We start from the raw sequence: 20,398 nt of genomic DNA on the forward strand, positions 1-20,398 counted from the left end.
ATCGTTAGTCACTGACACCCAAAGCATCACCAATCAAAGGTTCGACGATGTGCAGGCTCTCACAAACAATTTGCAGACTTTAATCCTAGTAGACGTCCATTTTGCAATGGTAAAACCCTGTTTTCTCCAATGGTAATTCATCATTTCCTTTTTCTGTGGTTTATCTTGAGGTTTATCTTGCAGGTGGGAGAACAGACACGTCAAGGATTCTCCTCTTAAAACATATCGTAGTATGTAACCGGCCCGCCAGTCACGTAACGTCAAGACTCGGGGCGGCAAGTTGTCTCGTGTAAACCACAGCGATGTGACACCTTTGAAAGTCATGTAGTGTAATAGTAGTGTACTTGTAGTGTACTTGTAGTGTACTTGGCTTCAGTGACAGTTTAGGCTCTCTGGTAGCTCCGACAGCTTGCTGGAGTAGCGGCGGGGGAGGAGCCCAGCGAACAGACAATTGGCGCCATATGCGGCGCCGGCTTCTTCCACGCTGCTCGGTTTGAAGAGAATAGACAAATGCTGACAGATCATTTTATTTATCGGTTAATTCTAAATAATTCTATAATGCTTTTAGTCAACTAGATTTTATTTATCAAGCCCAACATTGCAAATGTACTTGAGGGTGTTGTATTATCCACGAAGCACACCTGCTTTAGATAACCAACTTCAGCTAACGATAACCACCAATTATATTGACGAAAACTCAGGAAGAGCAACAGAGGGGGAAACAATGTAAGATAATGTAAGATTAAAGTATGGACACATATGAGGTCTCAACAGATGGGAGGAGGCAGGAACGGTCACAGCAAATGTCCCGTAGCCTGCTGACTACCTTCTAACTCTGGGTGAAGACAGGAGCCTTGTGTTCTGAGAGCTGATAGCACTAGATGAAATAAAAGGTTTAAAGAGATCACAGAGGTATGGATTAAGGATTTACAAGAAAGATTAAAATACACCCAGACAACAAAATGTTACAATAGTCAAGTCTGGTCAAATCAAAGGTGTGATTTAGAGTTTCTGCCATGAACAGAAAACACCTCACTCTAGCTATGCGACTGTTATGAAGCAAATACCGCAGTAAGCTACCGTCAGTACAGCAGTAAGAACTAGAAACAGCACATTGATTTTCATTAGGAGTCTACAGTGATATATGGTGTCGAAAGCCATATTGAGATCCAGGAATATAAGTATGTAAAGTAGGTGGAATTTGAATCAATAAGAAGCAGAAGATAATTTAGCACTTTATTTTTGGCCGTTTCAGCAGAGTGAGTGACACGCCCCGACAGATTAAACAGGATACAGAGATTATTGTTAAACATGTAAGACAAATGTTGCTGAGACACAACTGAGACCGCGGACCGAGGTGTGGTTTCCCGTCTTAAAGCTCCGACAGCGGCAGTCGTAACTGATAAGCTAATAATATTTAGCATATATTTAGCCCATAGTTGGTTCATCAGCATAGACGTTTTATAGGAGATAGTCAACAGCCAAAGATTGGTGTGAACCAAAACTGTAATCTGGATTCAACTGGAGGTAAAGTCCAACCGGTTTGAGCATTTGTAAACAGGGACACTGAGACCCAGAGAAATGCCCGGCGGGGACCATCTAGCTGAGGCACCGTGGATCTTACTGCCAGAAGCTTCTCCTGAGCCGCGTGTGTGTGTGTGGGGGGGGGGGGTTAGATTTACAAAGCCGTTCTCAGCCATTTCAGGGTGCTGTGAGATGCACTGGAGCGCATGGGCCGGTCCCGCCCTGCGTCTTTCAGATGTCCCGTGGGAGTGCCAGATGTGGGGTCATCCATCTACCCCAAGTTCAACACAACCCCCCCCCTCAAAATCACTGTCAGATGCGTAGTTACTACACCCACGCTCTCAGATGGCAACACACCCACCCTCACATTGCGGTAAATGCATTTTAGAAATAGATTGATATGCTTGCCATCAGCAACATATGAGCAAGGACCAGCACAAAGGGGGACTTTTTGAGAGAGATTACTCTTGGCCTCCTCAGAATGGCCTCACTACCCAACAGTGGTCCTCTAATGAGGGGGAAGTAATGAGTGTTAGACTGAGGAGAATTGTGATGCCAAGTGTCTGTCCAGGTTGTTATTCAGAGCCGCTGCTGTCTGCGGGCCTCACTTATTTCTTGCTCCACAAAACAGGAGGCGTAGACGAGTTAAAGAAGAATTAAATAACATTTACATTTGAATATAAATGTTACCTTGCCGCAGATGTCTCCAAAACCTTTTAAAATATGTCAAACTCTACGAAGTGACGAGACGGGGATAAAGCAGGAGCAGCGCTTTTCTTTTGTGCTGAAGGCGTGAGCGTGAGAAAAGACAGCGCATAATACATTTGGATATGATACTGGATGGATGATGGGAGAGGCATCTAATTTGAATTCTAAAGCAGGCAGTGGCATGCTGAGGTATTGGTGATATTAATTAGATACATTATGTGGTGTGAAAAAGAGGACTGACAGAATATTTTTTCACGAACCATTACTCTTTGTAATAAACGCTTGGAGAGCGACGTTAGCGAGTCAACGCGTGATCTCACAATGGACAAAGAAAGTAGTTGAGGCACTTGACTTCTGTTGTCCTTTATCGACGTAATGAGGCCACTGTCCAAAGAACAGTATGAGTTTGAGCGAGGGTGACTATGAGTGCGTGTGAAAAGTAGGTGTTCTACTTTTAAGCACACGCTCTCATGCTCCCGCAAATGCTCAAGAGAAAATGATTGCATTCACTTCAGAGAGTCATTCTACGCTAACTAGCAACTTGAAGAATACAGAAGAAGATGTTGTCGGCAGTCTATAGAGAGCCCAATTCCTGACCCACTTACAAATTGGCTTGTGGTATATTCTCAGTCCTTGTTGTACTAAAGAGAGCTTTTATTTTACTACTCTTTTGGAAAATGTGTTTTCTGTCCAGACGAGTCCGTGAGCCACAAAGGGTACAATCAAAATTCAATACAGGAGACGGGGGTCAGATTTTACAGACCAGAACACAAATAAACCCCAGTATCATAAATGCAGCTTTTTTAACCCTCTTCAAGACAAAATTATTGTCACGCTGATGGGACTTTGGGACATGAAATGTCCTCAATACGGTGGTAATTTGACAGAGGGACAGATAAGGAGAGGGCAAGATGAGAGGAGACTGAATTAATTCAGAGTATTCCAGGCTGCATTAATGGGAGAGGACAGTCATCCACTCAGCTGTTTGTCCTGGGATCGACTTTGTCTCTCTGCTCTACTAAAGCAGGAGCAGAAATTAAACATAAAGTGGAAACCATTGGGCCATATGACGTTTCAAGAGAGGTATTTCTGAAAAGTGGCAGATCTAAGATTATGAGCATCGCAAGTCTGTCAACAGCTCTGGCGAGTAGGCGGCTCAGCGCTAACGGTGCTAACAATGCTAACAATGCAGATGAAGCTGGACACGGTAGATGGGGATGAGCCTGGACGACCTGGCCCCACCTCCACGAGAGGAAGATTGTGATAAATAATGCGGAGATGCGCCATAAGAGTCGTGAAGTCTTCTGAAGGTTGAAAAGACGCCCTTTTGACGCGTGTGTATTATTATCATGAGTTTTAGTTTGAAGGTGTTTGATTAGCAAGCAGTTAACAGTTGCTTTCCAACCGTTAACGCCGAGTCAGACCTTGAATTTTAACAAAAGGACTGATTTTGTTCTCATATTTCAAATGTCCTTTCTTTATTTCTTGTGAATTTTGCATGAACAAACACTTTCCTTATACCGACAAGATTGAGGCCAACAAAGAGAAAAGCTGGCAGTTTAAAATCGACCAATCGACTAATTTGTCGGTTATTTTAACCCTCCTTTTTCTGATGTCCCGGCTCACTCAGTCCATCACTTGCTTCTAATCTCACTCGGGCTGCGACTGGGAATCATTTAAATAATCCTTTAATTTTCAGCATCTGCTGTGCTTTAATGGGTCTCTTTAATTAGGGCCTGCATGTTGAAGTGACTGTAGGAGGCTTAGTGCAATGATTTGGGGCCACAGGGGCAGAGCCTGAGTGCAGGGGCGGGCGGTTTGAGGGGGGAGGGGGGTGGGCTGGAGTGGGAGCAGCAGAGGCCTGAGGGACGACGGGGGGTGTGGAAGGTGGAGGGGGGCTTACGGTGGCGCAGGAGTACGAAGTGTGATGGACCCACAAGAACAGAGCAGGGCAACGGGGAGGCCCGGGCTTTGTCCCTGGGGTGCAGAGATTAGGAGGGACGGGATGGGACAACTACACTGTGTGCGCCTTCGGTCATACTCTCTTTGTCAATCAGCAAATCCTTGTCTTCTTACCTTTATTACTATTTACCGAGGCACTAAATATATAAAAACCCTCATAATGTTGCACAATCCAGAATACGGCTCATTGATTCATCTTGCACACATCATCATTTCTCAGAAGTCCAATTTAACTTGATAAAATAGGAGTTTTTGTCAAACCAATAGTTGAAAACCAAGAGAGATTCAGTTTAAAATACAAGTAGAACGATAAAGAAAACATGTTATCAATTGATTAAGAAAATAGTTGCTGTTCGATTAATGAACTAATTAATATTTGATTGAGCTCTTATTTTGTAAAACCCAATGATTACAACCCCAAAAATTACCCTACGGGTTCAACTTTACAACCAAGTTAGCAAAACCGTATCAACTACAATGCAGCATCATTATCATCAGATTGACTTTACCTTCTAACATGTGTAGATGGGGGACGATGTGGCGCAGGGGTAGAGAGGGCGCGCCGGGGACCACAAGGTTGGTGGTTTGAGTCCCGGCTGCTCCATGTCATAGTGTCCCTGAGCAAGACACCTAACCCCTAAGTGCTCTCCGAGCAAAAATGTAAAAAGCTATGGGTTAAAAATGTAATGTAAGTCGCTTTGGATAAAAGCGTCTGCTAAATGACCTGTAATGTAGATGTTCATGGCTTTATGATTGTAAAGCAGCTTTATGACTTCTCATCTTAACAAGGGTAGAATTAACATCATGACCGTTTTGCCGGATTGCATCACAATGAGCGGAGGTTTATATTGTTGATGTACCATTGCCTGTCAGTAACATCCTTGTTACAACAGAAAAAAATGTCAAGTATCCTAGTGGGTGGTAACTGTTGAAGCAACGCTACTCCCTATTCCTTCTGCAGGGAACCTTAATACCATCAATAGCCATCAATCTTACAATATTTAGCTTAATGCACTCAAGCTTCACAGTATTGATCAACACACCAAACTAAGGACAATATACGCCACAGGAGCAGAAAAGGCAATTCAATTTCAGTCAAAATGATTTCGTAATGTGAAAGGTGAAAGTAAGGAAGTCTGTCACCTTCAGCTTTTAGTTTAGGAAATCAAATAGGAGGAACTCACCAAAGATTATTGAAGGAAAGGCCACGACATACTGAAAAATAAAAACTAGATTGGTATTTGAAGTGGACAAGGTAAATGTGACAAGAAATGTGTGTTTGTTGGTTGACATTTAGCTGACCTGTTGGTTCTGATATGCGTTTGATTGCATTGTATGACTTTGGATCATGTTGTGCTGCAAGATTCTATCAACACCATCTCTCTTTGTTTTGGGGAACCATGCGATATTGATATATTTTTTTCAACCATCTATGTGATTATGCAGGTAGTCGTTAGTCACGTTAGTGCTGTGGGTCTGTCGTTCTTTTGGTCATTTGCTCCAACAGTCAGGTCCAGAATGTTATATTTGAACAACTATGCATGTAATCAAATGATATCTCGTACAGATATTCATGTTTCTCAGAAGATCCGCCTACAACGCTTAAAGGCAGAGTTATCATTGGACCACGTGTGCCAGTTGAGTAAAGACTGATCAAATGCCAGATATAGCAGAAACCACAAGGTATGACGGCTGATTTCTTTTTAGAAAGAAACCAATAGAGCGCGGTTGTAACCTGCTGCTGTTTGAGATAAGATATGAGATGTTACACGTACACTGTATTGGCTGGAGAGCTTTTAATATAAATTATCAATAGGCCTTGTTCCTGAGTTTTACTGTTCCTCATGTACATCCTCACAGCTCAGCTGATGCGTTGGCTCATGCATGTACTGACTCAGGAAGTTACTGATGAACCGCGGCATTAAAGGAAGGGTAATTAATGTGTGTCAGAGGAATATAGAACACGCCCCACTGCACCTGCAGCCCTTCCTTTCGTAGGCGAGAAGCGTCACGCACCACGAACCAGCAGACGGATCACACGAGTGCACGCGCTTGGGCACAGCGAGGGGAAGAGGGAGGGGGGCTAGGGAGCCAATAGAATATCACAACTCCATTAAAGTGCAATCTTTAGGTTTCCGGTACAGTGATGCGCTATTAACAGGGATACCTATTTACAGGCTGTTGGTGTGGCCTCCGTGCTGGAACAGCACCGTGCACCATCTCCATTATTTATGGGCCTCATCTCTATTTTTTACTGGTTTACCGGGGTAGGGGAGGGGCGGGTACAGCAGTCATCACCGCGGCTTGAACAACATGTGCTTAATGATGTCACGGGCCTGAGAGGGCTCCAGGGGGTGGTGGAGAAGAAGAGCAGAACAAACGGTGGATATGAACAGTAGAGTGGGGGCGGCCCGGAGGCAAGGGGAGATGTGAGGGATGGAAATGACATTATAACATCACTGAAGCTTTACATCATAGCTGCAGGTTTGAGCGGTGCTGCAGGATGCATGCGCACCATTGACTTCTGTCGTATCAATGAATCTTCTGCAGCACGGGAGAAAAAACCTCTGCAATGGAAATGGTCATCAGATTTTGTCGCTGCCGCAGGAGTCGTGACAGAAAACAGCAGTTTGAGACTGTTAATCACCTTGTTAATTATTATCTGTCTGTGTGTGTGTGTTTAACTGAGCAATAAAGAAATGGATCATTACTTTAGTAGTTATTAGGCAAGAAATAAATCACCATTTAGTCTGCATTACCTTATTGGATAGATGAGTTGATTTGGGAAAATGCAGAAAATCCCAAATCTTAAATATTTGTTGTATTGATTTTTCTTTATTGCATTCATTTTCAACATGAATACACAAAGAAAATTCAAAACAATGAGTCATTATTTCATAGTGTCAAGCTAAATGTTATGTATGTAAATTGACTCCCAATAATCAGTACCAGTGGATCAGCACTGGGAGAACATCTTTTGTGTGTCTTGCTGAGTTTCCAGTACGTAGACTTTTAAAACAAATGATCATATATGGTACCATGTGGAACTGTTTGGTCCTAAATTGCGAATCAGGCAGTGCCACTCACTTGTTGGCTACTGTTAGTTTTGCCAAGGCCTTATTTACAGCTAAGCGCCCCTTCTAAATCACCACGCTTCACATCTCCTGTCTGTGACCTTCTCAATATTACCTCATCCATTCTTCTTCTATGCTTGTCACAAAGGAACCCTCGGACATACGTTCAAGGACCTGTGCACTTGTGTGTGGATTTCTTTTTAGCATGCACCCCAAACCATGTCTGCCATATTGCATGAATAAGAACTGCTCTGATTAAGCCAACGGAGTCAAGCTGACATTGGACAGACCTAATCATGTGTGAGTGTCTGTCAACAACACCGGGGCTTGTCTGTTAGGGGTGGATGTTGGGATAAGTGACAGTAGCAGATGTGTCTCTTGTTCCAGCGGCATCGAGGGGACATTTTATATGCTTGTTTCTGTTGAAGCAGCCCTTTGTATATATTTTTTATATGTCTGTGCTGTAGATGAGCTACATCACTTTAGCTTGACTCCATAACCTGGCACACAGTAAAAAGCAAATGTACAATGCAGATTAGGATTTACATGCAGTACAGGCGGCTGACAAGTTTCTCTGCTTCTGTATGTGTTTCTCTGCGTAACCAACCTTATTGTGATTTCTCTGATTATGTCCGATCCCGAGGAGGGTGTCGATATTGTCGCAGGGGCGTGGGCCTCTTAGAGAAGCCATGTTTTATGCATGAGGGCCGAGGGTAGGGCCCGTTATGGGGGCTGAGTAGGCGGACACGCAGAACCGCCAGATCGGCGGACACCATGGCTACTTGGCAAAGATGCACAATAAAGCTCTTATAGGCTTGGTCCACCTATTAAACTCCTTTGTTCCTCTCCATTCGAGAGCAATGTCGTTTCCCCCTTTATGTCCCCAGTGTTCCCAGTCCACATGGACAGTACAAACAGCAGAGCTCCCTAAAGTGTGTTTCTTAATTTAAAACTATATTCCAAGCAAGAAATTGTGTTTTGATCACACCAGTCTGTGAGCCGCTAGTTTTTTTTTCTGTATTGAGTTCAAGACCGAGAGTATTATTGACTGAGAGCCCATGAAAATGTTTTTATGAGCCAATATTACCTCACAATAATGTATATAACAGTTGTAATTTCATGAACATGCAAAGATCTGTACTTGTGGATTGATGGTAAAATAATGTTGTGACATTCAGGCCTCCTATGCTTCACCGTGAGGTTGAACTTAAACGTTTTTTTGGCTAGAATGTTGTTTGTCCCAGGTGGAAAAATTGCAGCCAAATTGCCCAGGTAAGATATACAACTAATAAAGTTTGGCTTCATAGTTGAGAGACAAAGAGATGATCCCAAGAAACCTGTTGATTTGTCTTGTGCTATTTATCCTGAGACAAAGGCAAGAAACAATTAACTTGCAGTCCATTCTAGAAGCACATTCATAATGTAGGAAGGGTGAGCTGCCACTAGAAGAATACTAAATTGGAAAGTTTAAATTTTCATCAGAGCTCCATACATCCATCGAGAGATCAAAGGTCAAGTCGTGTTGGAGAATGCCACACTACTCATTAAGCTGTGAAATGGAATAATCTGAACCACTGACGCAGCCACAGCGGTCTAAAGTACCTCCACACATGAAGTGTCCTCCACTCTCTCCCTCTTCGTCTCTATTCTATTAACAACTATTTGCTTCATTTTTTCGAGACCTTTTGAACTGTACCTTTTGAATCAACCCTTTACAACTAAGAATGGCACGTTAGAAAAGTGAATTAAATGCAGCAATAGTTGATAAGCCAGTAAACGGACTGGAAGACGAGGGGAGACAAACAGGGGGAACAAAATAAAACAGTGGAACGAGCAGACAACAACCAGGCACGCCATGAATAAGCCTCCAGAGTGGTTGCCGCCCACTTTCTGCTCTTCCCATTTGAATGCAGGCTACAAGTTGGGAAAAGCAAGAGGTTATGAAATAATAAGGGGTCCATCCCTCTTGTTATGCTAATGGTGGTCCGATAAGTCCTCCTGCGTCCAAGTTAATTAGGGCTGACATTTAAATGAGTTGTGTTGAAGAAGACGGGAGAACGGTGGAAGAAGAGGGCCCCTCTCGCTCTAATTGAGTTTGCTGCTGGCTCCACCTTTTGTTTCCTGGCACAGGCAACGTGAACGCAGCTGAGTGAGTCTGTCGGTTATTGATAGTGGCTCTGCTACATGACGCCGTATGCGATGCTTTGTCTGTGTTAGCATCCATTTTAAAATCACTCCCAACCTACATACCAGATATCAACAAATAGCAGAAAATCCATATTTACCTTCATGGTCTGTACCTCACACATATGGAAACTCAGTGATGGATGACTCACATACAGTTTCTCCATGAGTAAATTTACTTAATCGTTCAGATCTACGGTAGTTCCAGGCCAGATTACTGCACCAGGGACTAGTAACTGAACTCCGTAGTCTTTAGATGTCTGGAAACAATTTCTCTGCAGAGAAGTAGAGATGTAAACTTTACAGCTGGCAGTACCGTCTCACCCCGCTGTAGGAAGACGTTTATCTGTCTAATACTGTGATGAGTCAAGAGAGAGGTTTGCACTTAATTTCACGCTATTCTATAATACGATGCTTGTGTTCTAAATATGGTAATTCTACATTAGTCTTGGTCTTTTTCAGCCCGTAAGTAATCACATTATATGAATCATCATGTATAATCTTGAATTTAAAAAAACAAATACGTGTCAATGAAATTGCATTGCCACTTATATCTTTGGATGGAGTGGATGGTTAAGAAGAACATGAATATGTCAGAGGAATTCTCAGATGTTGATCTGATGAATAATACATTTATTTTGATGAGATCAAAGAGTGAAGATGTATTTCCTGGAAGCAGCTGGGCTGATATGAGCTAATATCGCTCTCTCCCGCCCTCCCTCCACAGCTATGGCAGACTTCCACGTGCAGCCAGAGTCGGTGCATGCTGAGGAGTCCGGTGTTGCTAGATTCCAGTGCCAGATCCACGGTCTGCCGGAGCCTGTCATCAGCTGGGACAAAGACAGACGTCCGGTGAACACCGAGGACGAGAGGTTGGTCCAACCCGATTCGTGGCATGACACCTGGCAGCTCTTTATCAGTCCTTTACCAGGTCTCACTGCGCCTGCCTTCTTCTGTCTCATGTTGTTTTCTTTTTCCACCGCAGGTACACTCTTCTGCCCACAGGCGTCCTACAGATCACAGGAGTGCGTCCCGAGGACAGTGGCCAGTTCTGCTGTGTAGCCCATAACAGTGCAGGAGTGAAACACAGCACTGAAGCACTTCTCACTGTCTCAGGTTGTTATATTTAGTCTCTTTTACATCTGCGATTTTCTAAACCAATTGTTCGTCCGCACGATTCAACAGAAGCAGGATATTGAGCTAACTGAAGAAATCCAATTAAAGGACGTCATCCATCATGCTTGTCCCCATCTCATTCTCCCCTCTCCCTGCTTTTCTCAGGCTCTCAGTCATCTGTTTACAAAGAGCCCATGATAGTGGTCGGACCAGAAAACCTCACCCTCACGGTTCACCAAACCGCCATCTTGGAGTGTGTTGCTACGGGATACCCTCGGCCCATTGTGTCTTGGAGCAGACTAGGTGAGAACAAATCCTGTTCTTTTCAAAGAAAGGGCCCCAGAAGGGGGAAATATGTGTTTGGAATATTTTTTTCTGTGCATATACATACTTGCATTTGAGGAATTTAGTGTCACTGAGCTGAAGTAGCAACACCTGTGTGCGTCGAAGCACGTGAAATATGAGTGTTTTCGGTCATATTTGGGCTTTTCTGTCATTGTATGCATGTTCTTTGCAGCACAGCTTTGATCTGTCTGCATTGTGTAATGTACGTGTGTGCGCACAGAATACATTTGCTACAGTAAAGCCTCTATTGTGTATACTGTGTATCGCTGTGGGATTCATCACAAGGCCTTCAGGCTGAACATGATGTTTGACTGCATGCTTCTTCTCCAATTGAAGTTGAATATCCATGGGAGCATTGGCGAGCCTCTGAGTAATTGCTTTGAGGTGCTGAAACAGATACGATTAGTTTCCCCCTTCCCGTCCTGCTTGTGTATTTCTTCTTGACTATCACTCAAAGTCAAAACAGAGTTTGCTATCTGTTCTCTTTACCTATTATCCAGTGAAATTCGCTGTGCCAAATGTAAATTGCTGGCCCTCCTAAGCACACGGGCATAATTAGATTGGGGGTATTTGCCTCACATAATGCCGGTGAAATGAAATGCTAACACAATGGGATTTGTGTGTATTCGATTACAGCAGGGAGGCTAAAATGCATAATTAATCTGATAGTTTCACATCAGTCACTCCTTAATGCCATTCTGTATTTACTGCTATTCATTCAACAGTCCCAAAGCCTGCTAGCTGCGGTGCTCTTTCTTTTCTGCCACTAACTTAATTAGTGTCTGATGAAGAGAAACTGATTTGTGGGGGGCCAGGAGAGAGAGAGAGAGAGAACAATATATAGAGAAAAAGGCACGAAAAGAACAAGACGGCTTTTGTTCAGACAAAAGTTTGCGGTACTGAGCGGTTAGTTAGCGAATGGAACTGCAAAAAAAAGCAAAAAAATAAATAAATCGCTTCACATTGACAGACACGGACAAAACCGATTGGTGGGAAAGTTTGAGTCATTTGAAAAATTTGTGATGAATAATTGAAAAATATTGATACATTCATATTCAAGATCTGAATACTCGTAATGGATATATTGGGTGGATAATTGTTGACCTCACCTGGAAAGCTGTGAGAAAAGTATTCGGCTTTTTCATTCATCTGGTTGGAAAAACCTAGAAGGGACTGTGAGTTTGCTGTGATAATACCTTTAAAGTGTAAGTAAACATACACTTTGTGAAAAGAGACCACCTAATAACCCAGCAGTATTATTTCATCTCTTTTTTTCATTTGTTTAGTTGTATTTTCCATGATTATTCCCATTATGCTTATGCTTTATAGTGTTACATGTATTTTTACACATGCACTGGTACCAGCTGTGTAGTTGCATTAAAGAAAGAGACCAGGCAGCTATGGATTGTGTGAGGAGATAAAAGATTAAAAGTTGCTTATAATTTCTAGTCCCCCAATAGCGGCTGGAACATCCCCTGTGTAAGGGTTTGAAAGAAAACGCACTCCAAGGTTTTGTCTTAGCATGAACAAAAGAGCTGTTAAAGAATGAAGGCTTTAATTAACCGAACATCCATTAGAGAAGCTGCACTTACAATAAAACACATTAATAGATGAAAGCAGAATGTCCTCTTTAGGATGAATGTCCTCTTCAGGGTGCCCCTCTAACAAAAAGTAAAGACAACTGATTTCAGCGTCAACACCGCAGCAGCAGCCACAAAAGGGATTTCTCTCATCAAGTCTCTGTTGTACTGTTCATGAAACATCACACTCCTCACTGCGAGAGCTGCATCCTTGACCTCTGGCACGTCCAGAAATACCTGCTTACTTTGTCAAATTGTGTCTGTAAATGTGCAATGTGCATCTAACTAGTCTTTAAAGCCTGGTCTGACCTTAAAACGTTCACCACGTTTCCCTCCACCCAACATGAACACATTGTCTGTGCACACCTGGTCCTTTTCGGCTCTGCCCCGTGTGAATTCTCTCTCTGTCCCTGTTTCTCTGTGCAGACGGGCGTCCCATCGGCGTAGAGGGCATCCAGGTACTCGGCACAGGGAACCTCATGATCTCAGATGTGGGCGTGCAGCACTCGGGGGTCTACGTGTGTGCTGCTAACAAACCAGGGACCCGTGTTCGTAGGACGGCTCAGGGACGTCTGGTGGTCCAAGGTGAGTTCTGGCAAAAATGAATATTTTCAGAACTTTAGATTGCCGTTGTGAAGGGTAACTTCACAAATGCAGCTATGATCAAGTTGTAACGTAGAGGTTGTGAATCGCGTGGATGGACATCTGTGCCGGCACCCTGACTCCCGTAGCGCAGGAGAAGGAGGAGTGGTCCCTCGACCCTCAATCCTCCACTACAGCCAGGTTGAGATGAAATGTAAATGATAAGATGTTCCTATTAACACAGTGTTGTGTGCTGTTAATTATTTTAAAATTAACCTATAAAATCCCATTGGAAAGAATAATATCTGTATGATAAATGCTGTTTTTATCAATGTTGTCCGATCCACACGGATAAAGACCGGTGCATTCTATTTTAAATCCGTGATTACATCTTTTATGGCAAATTGCTTTTTAGAGATCAGAATCACTGAGCACAGCGTGCACGGGGACACTTCTCTTTCATTCACACACCTTTTGAAAATCCAATTGTGCCACAGCGTAACAAATTCTGCAGCAGGAGAATAGTTGTATTGGCACCTTTAGAGGAGTGTTTTTCTCCCATATTCATGGACATCCAATATAAAAAGAGAAATATATATAGATTACATTTACCATTTCTATTCTTTATTTGGTTCTGTTATATTATTCTCCACAGGGTTGTAACCATTAAAGTGTTTGATGGTCAGATAGATGCTGCTTCTGACCAATGGGATGCAGCCAGGTTTGTGTGGCCCCCTCGGTGCATTAATTGTACCGCGGGAGGATTGCAGCATTTATTTGCCTCCCTCACGTATCGATCAGATAAAACTTCAGCACATAGCAGCATTGATCCTAATCAATATTTAATTTGATCTGCCTGTCCAGTGCGTGTCCAGCCGCTACTATTGCGAGAACAAAGAGAAAAAGCCATGGATGTTAATTATGTGTCAATGTCATTGATTCGTGGAGAAAAAAAAGGTGTACTCTTAACTCAAAATAAATGTCCTTCAGGTCAATTTTACTGTTACTGAACTTAAACTTCTGTATGTCCTCATGAGAGGATGTCCGTGGCGATTAATCCTGAAAAGGAGTACAGAGGTCAGGAATCTATACTTAATAAATGCAGCATGTCGCAAATCACTTCAGAAACAAAGGCCGCAGGAGGAGTCAAAGTGTGACACCCCAAACGGGAAAACAAGAGCAAGACGGATGGATGGTGCTGATGATCCAACTCACACCCGGGTGCTAATCAATATCTCTCCGAGTTCCGTCCGACCTTCACCTTTAGGAAATCCCTAAAAGAAAACATTGAGTGGGATTGAAAGGGAAGGACGCAAAGGGGAAGATACAAACGAAAGGACCGTCACACAATGTCAGCGTCCTCTTTTGGGCCTCAGCTTTTCTAATGGGAGACTGGAAATGATTTCATCAAGAAAAGTGCCTCACAACATTGTGCTAAATAAGAAAACAAACAAGGGGATTTGATGTAATAGAGATGAGGCCATTGAATCAAAGGATAATGCTCCAAATACGCAGCTGAAAAATGTCCCCATAAAATGCTCTATTTTGTTCTGATTGAAAAACATCTGCACAACAACTCGAATGGCCATTATTATGGACATTATTGATCATTTTTTAAGTATACTTCATGTGCATAGACTATATATTCTGGACGTGTTTTAAAGATTTGAGTCTTTTCTGCAATGAATGGGCATGGAAGTGAGAATAACTCAAGAATTGATTTATGTTCTCGTGAACAATAACCAATCATACAGGTTTCCCTCTCAAAACTCTTATCAAAAACAGAATTCACTGTTCTTTTCATCCAACCAACGTTTGTGTTAAATATGTAATTCTACATTTTGTGCTCAGTCCCAATAGGTAACGTTAAATTACTCATCGCTCCAAACGAATGTAGGAAAAGCTTTTGTGTTTTTTCAACACTCAATATGATCCGCCTGTTGTTCCGGCTTCTTACTACTCTACCGATGTGTCTGAAATATTTTAATTACCTCAACATTTGCTCTTAGTTAATACGAACATTAATAATTCAGGTTATGAAATCGCTGCTAACCGCTGGAACAATAATGAGTGCAGCTCAAAAAAAAACACCAAGCCAGAAATTACACTTCAGCAAAGTAATTACTCTCTGATTTAAAGAAACCCACTTCTCTGCTGAAAGAATAAATTCATATGCATACATTATAACCACTAATTCACCGTAGCTGAAAGCATTGGATTAGACCAGTTGTTATAAAACTATAAACTGCATCACCTTTTTAATGTAAATGTGTTGTTTATTTTAAAGCACATTAGTCCCACAAAAATGTGGTTGTTGATTGTTTTCCTCTTCCCTCCACCTTTCTGCTCCTCTGTCTTTCATTTCCCCGTGTAAGCATTTTATCTGGTGTCTCTTAATTGAACGTAATTCATAGATTTTCAATAGTATGTTCATAATACACCTACAATGCGGCAATGTGTACCACTCACGCTCTCCTTGCACCCCTTTTTTGTCCTGTCTTACCCGTCGTTTCCTCGTTCAGCTCCGGCAAAGTTCGCTCAGGCTCCGCAGTCCATCGCTCGGCCCGTCGGCACCAACGCGGTCTTCACCTGTCAGGCCGAGGGCGAGCCGGAGCCGCAGCTCACCTGGCTGAAGAACGGGCAGATTCTGGAGCCCTGGGGACACGTCAAACTCCGGAACAACAACAGGTGAAAAATGACTTTTACACGGGAACCTTACGGAAATGAATTCATGTATTCAAGTGTACCCACGGATTTGTCAGGTATTTGTCAAACTGTCAGCATTTTGCAGCTTTTCTTTCTTCTTTTTACTCATGCAGTTTCTACATCTGATACGCCAATATTTTAGCCACGCACACACGCAACAGGATGATCGGTACAACTTTCTAATGAGCCGCACTATATTAGGGCATCTTCATTAAGGGATAATAGATACTAGAAAGCTATTGGTTTAAAAGAAAAATTGCTTGTAACCATCAATAGGTCTCGCTACACTTAATGGCTTACTAGAAAGTGTGAAACACAGTGTTAATTAATGGTAATTAGCATTTGCTGACAACATGCTTCTCTCATTATTCTTTTACAACTCATTGCTGTTATAGCCTTATGCTCACCAAGGGTCACCAATCACCACCAAAGTGGGCCAGAGATTTAATTTTCATTATTTGAAAATGATGAAGAGCCGCTGTCGAGGTCACCTCATAATGCACGCTGTGTTTAACGGCTTAGCCGCTCCCTTCCCTGCATGCCGGGCACTCACTGTGTCCTCACATTGTTGGACCCCACTCACAGAAATATGGATTTCAGTAAACACCCCATTCTAATCATCGGCATCATCAAATGTTCAATCTTGCTGCGTTTCTTCTGCCCCTCACGCGGTAGTTGCTGGAATTCACGCCTGCCAAGACATGAGCCTCAATTTATTTGTGCCTTTGTGTGCGTTCAGCGTATTGACTGGATGTTGGAGGCTTTCCCATGGCAGTCTCCAGGAATGTCACGAGGAAGAGGACCGCCGCTAGTTACCATTCTAAGCACCTCACAGTATAAAGGTTGCATGTTGCATTGCCATTTTTTGGTGTTACAGTACTGATCTTAGAGATAATATAAAGAAGTAAATACAAGTTGGACCTATTTTTCTGTGCCGTGAGAAGCTGCTCTTGAGTTTTACACATCGATGGCCGGTACCACACAAGTAACTGTTTTTATTATTATTTTAAAAGGCTCTTTCATAATATTCCAGCCTGTTGCTAGTACTGCTTAATGTTTGATTGAGAACTGCTACACTCCACCCATCCAGCAACGAAAGTTACATTTTTCCAGTTGACCCTGGCAGCCAACCGTGCATGCGTGTTATTTTTTTCATAAAAGAGAAATGTGAATATTGAATAACACACAGCTAACAGTCCACGCTCTGTCGCAATGAGCGAATGCAGCAGACGCATTGTTCAAACAGTCTGCTCCACTCCCATTTGCCCGCACCGGGCTGTGATTTTCAGTGAGATGGAGCTTAACAAAGGAGCAAAGAGGAGGCAAGAAATAAAGAGGAAAGAGGCTGCACTTACAAAGAACGTACGACGTACAAAGAAATATGAACAGGTGATCAGAAGAGAAATTGTGAGTAGGCAGGAAGAACAAATCAGGAGTGAGGGGGCGAAGGGTTAGCCAGAGTGTCCCAGCGTGTTTCACTTAGACCTGCTGCAATGTGAACCTCATGCAGCACAAAGCCTGCTCTGCGATTGGTCGGGGAGGCAGGCGGCAGCTTGAGATTTACCATTAGCTAATTATGTCATACACTGAGCTAGTTGAGCAGACGCAGTCAGCCATCTAGAGGACGCACCAGCTGGATGTACCTCTTTTCACACTACGCAGTTGTGATCTGTTGATAGAACACGTATCACAATTCATCATCACGGTCGCTTATTTGAGCTGGTGAAACGACGGACAATTATCTGTCAAATAATCAATTCATCTGTATATCTTTTTGTTGTTTTTTTATTAGTATTTACTGTAAATAGTATCATATTGACATCACAATAACACAACACCTGAGTTGATGTGTTTGTTCCAACCAACAGTCCAAAACAGACATTTTTGTTGTGTACGAAAAATTCATATTGGCAAAGCCAGTAGCAGTCATTGTTTTGTTTTTGTTTAAAAATATATGAGTGGGAATTGGGGAATATATATATATTAGTGGTAAATATATTATCTACATTTTCTTATTATAGATTTTTGGAGTAATTGATTAATAGAGAAATAACCTCAGCTCAAATTGCCCGTTTTCTCTCATCATAAAAAGCTGATGAAGCAAAGGAGATCTGTGCAGTCGAGTGGAGATATCACAGGACTTGGGAATCACAGCCGGGGCTCGTTCCTGCGTTCCTCGTGTTGTTTGGTTGAGATTGCTGAAGCAATTTGTTGAGGCGAGGAAATACAGCTTTGATATTGAAAAGGTCAATTTAAAGGACAATATGCAGTGACGCTTTTCAAATATTGAACCAAACAACAATTTTTCATAAAGCAGAACCAAGTGCTAAATAACTAAATATGTTGACAGTGATCAATTTTAACTGTAAGGAGCTGGGAGATTGATGGTTCAAGGTCTCTGACTCCCCAGACGAAGTACAATGTGTGAACTGGGATGGTTCCAGTTCACAAATTTTGGTTGTGCGTTCCATTTTGCAGAGGGAGGTTCGGTGAGTTTTTATCCTTCTTAATTAGTGTGTTTTTCCAGCATGGTGGATATCTCACAGGTAAATGATGAGGCAAAGGGCACAATCGACCCCTTGAACCAAGCCAATTATATTCAACAGCTCTGGACAGCACAACAATTTTGTTCATACATACATATATATATATATACAGTATATATCTACATCCATGCTATACACATACATACTGTCGGAAAAGGTACGCTTATAAATACATTTCAGCATTGCAGAGAGACTTCAACACACACACTGAGGTCTCCCCCCTCATCTATCCCTCAAGACGGTGACCTTAAAAGCGAATCGGACGAGAGAAGGAAGGAGAATCGATTGTACGGTTCATTCACACACACGCATGCACACACATTAATCAAAAGGCAAGTGAGCCCTGTATGGGCAAAAAAGTAGCCCTGTGGTGCATGCCATCATTCATTTTGTGCACATGCATAATCAAGGAGGAAAATTCACAAGCGTGTTGCAGCCTTTACACCTCGTCTGTATACGCACATGCTCCGCACAAACACACACAGGGAAACAGCATCGCAAAACGCTCCATGAGGTGCGATGGCTTCAGGGAGGAGCTGATTATCCTTTTTCTGTTAACAGACGTTGATGCTGAGGGCGAAGCCGTGTCCCTCAACAGGCCTTCGTAAGACACATCTGCACAAAAAACACACACTCGATTGCTATCACATTTATTATTGACCCTTGCTGACATGACTCCTGTAAAGCATGCTGATATGGCTATTTGAAGCGTGTGCGAGTGCTAATTATGACTGAAGAGTCAATGAAGATGAAGGCGAATGAAGATAGAAGAAAAAGATGAAAGCCACTACTTTTTAAATTAATGTAGACTATGAGGATCAATTTTACATTAGTGTAGAGAGCATTTAAGTTGTTTAGTAAGGAAACAAAACATTCGTGAAGGTTGTGCGTGCGTGCGTGCGTGCTTGCGTGCGTGCGTGTGTGTGTGTACGTGCGTGCGTGTGTGTGTGTGTGTACGTGCGTGCGTGCGTGCGTGCGTGTGTGTGTGTGTGTGTGAGTGAGTGTGTTTTATAATTAATGACAAACATCTGAAGGAACAGGCAACCACACAGACCTGGACATTTCCTTGAGGAATCTTTTTAAAAGGGTTTCCTCTTTTTTTTCCTTCTTTTTTCTTCTCTTTCTTTCACTCAGACCTGCCCTCCTTGTTTGCGGCCCCTCTCTGTGCCCCACTTCCCCATCCTGCCCCCCATTACAGAGAGACCTGGGGCCCGGGCATTGGCCTTGAACTCTCACCCCGTCTGTAATCAGTCATATCCTTTGGCCCTTCCCTCCTCTCAGGCCACAGACGGCTCATTGCTCCTCCCCCTTCCTCCCCCCTTCCCCACCTCTTCCTCCTGTTTACTCTTTGTCCCCCTTTCCCTCTTGCTGGAATGAGAAAGGCCGCGCTGGCTTTTCGATGGGGCGCTGCTCAGACACAACAGAGAGTAAACACTGTTCAACAATAGACTCAAAACCCCCACTGTCAACCACTCCCACCGGCCCGTGACCTCATCCGTCCGTCTGCCAAATGATCTTCAACCGATGACTGAATGATGTGTCAAGCCGTCATGACAAGACAGCTTGGCTTTGGAGCGGGCAGACAAAACCTCAAACAAAGTCAAAATTCTTTCCTTTCTCTCACTCAGACTTTATTTTTTCCCGTATTTTATGGGTGTTTGAAGACCCATCTCTGCTTTTGCATGGCAATGTTTTCTAAATCGGAATTTCTGTCTTCAATTGAAGTGTTTTGCAATCTAAAACCAATTATTTTAAGCATTGGGCGTCGGTCAGGTCTTGCCTGGGAAATATCCCAGTACAGGAAGAAATGTGTTTCACATTTCCTGCTTCCGCAGCAGAGTGGAAACAAGTAACACCTCCTTCAAACAGAAACACTGCTCCTTATTTGCCCTATTATTTCTAAAAAAAGGACCCAAAAACATCAAAGTATCTGCCCACTAAACTGAAACCAAGACACAGAATGTAGTTTTGAATTAAAATAAAATAAAAAATATATATATATATATATTCCGATATAAAAGTGTAATATATATAAAACACAGCTATAAATGTGTGTGTGTACGTGTGTGTT

General features: G+C 42.7%; 1 protein-coding gene across 1 annotated transcript in view; it reads left to right on the plus strand.

Moving 5' to 3' along the window:
- igdcc3 (immunoglobulin superfamily, DCC subclass, member 3) overlaps window positions 1-20,398 on the plus strand; it is a 55,176-nt gene that overhangs the window by 21,760 nt on the left and 13,018 nt on the right. Inside the window, exons 3-7 of the mRNA XM_040163996.2 lie at window positions 10,180-10,324; window positions 10,438-10,568; window positions 10,734-10,871; window positions 12,920-13,078; window positions 15,598-15,763. Of these exons, the coding sequence (XP_040019930.2) occupies window positions 10,180-10,324; window positions 10,438-10,568; window positions 10,734-10,871; window positions 12,920-13,078; window positions 15,598-15,763 (739 nt within the window). The remainder of the gene's footprint in view (window positions 1-10,179; window positions 10,325-10,437; window positions 10,569-10,733; window positions 10,872-12,919; window positions 13,079-15,597; window positions 15,764-20,398) is intronic.

This window comes from Gasterosteus aculeatus, chromosome 12 (assembly GCF_964276395.1).
Source record: "Gasterosteus aculeatus chromosome 12, fGasAcu3.hap1.1, whole genome shotgun sequence".
Taxonomy (NCBI): Eukaryota; Metazoa; Chordata; class Actinopteri; order Perciformes; family Gasterosteidae; genus Gasterosteus; species Gasterosteus aculeatus.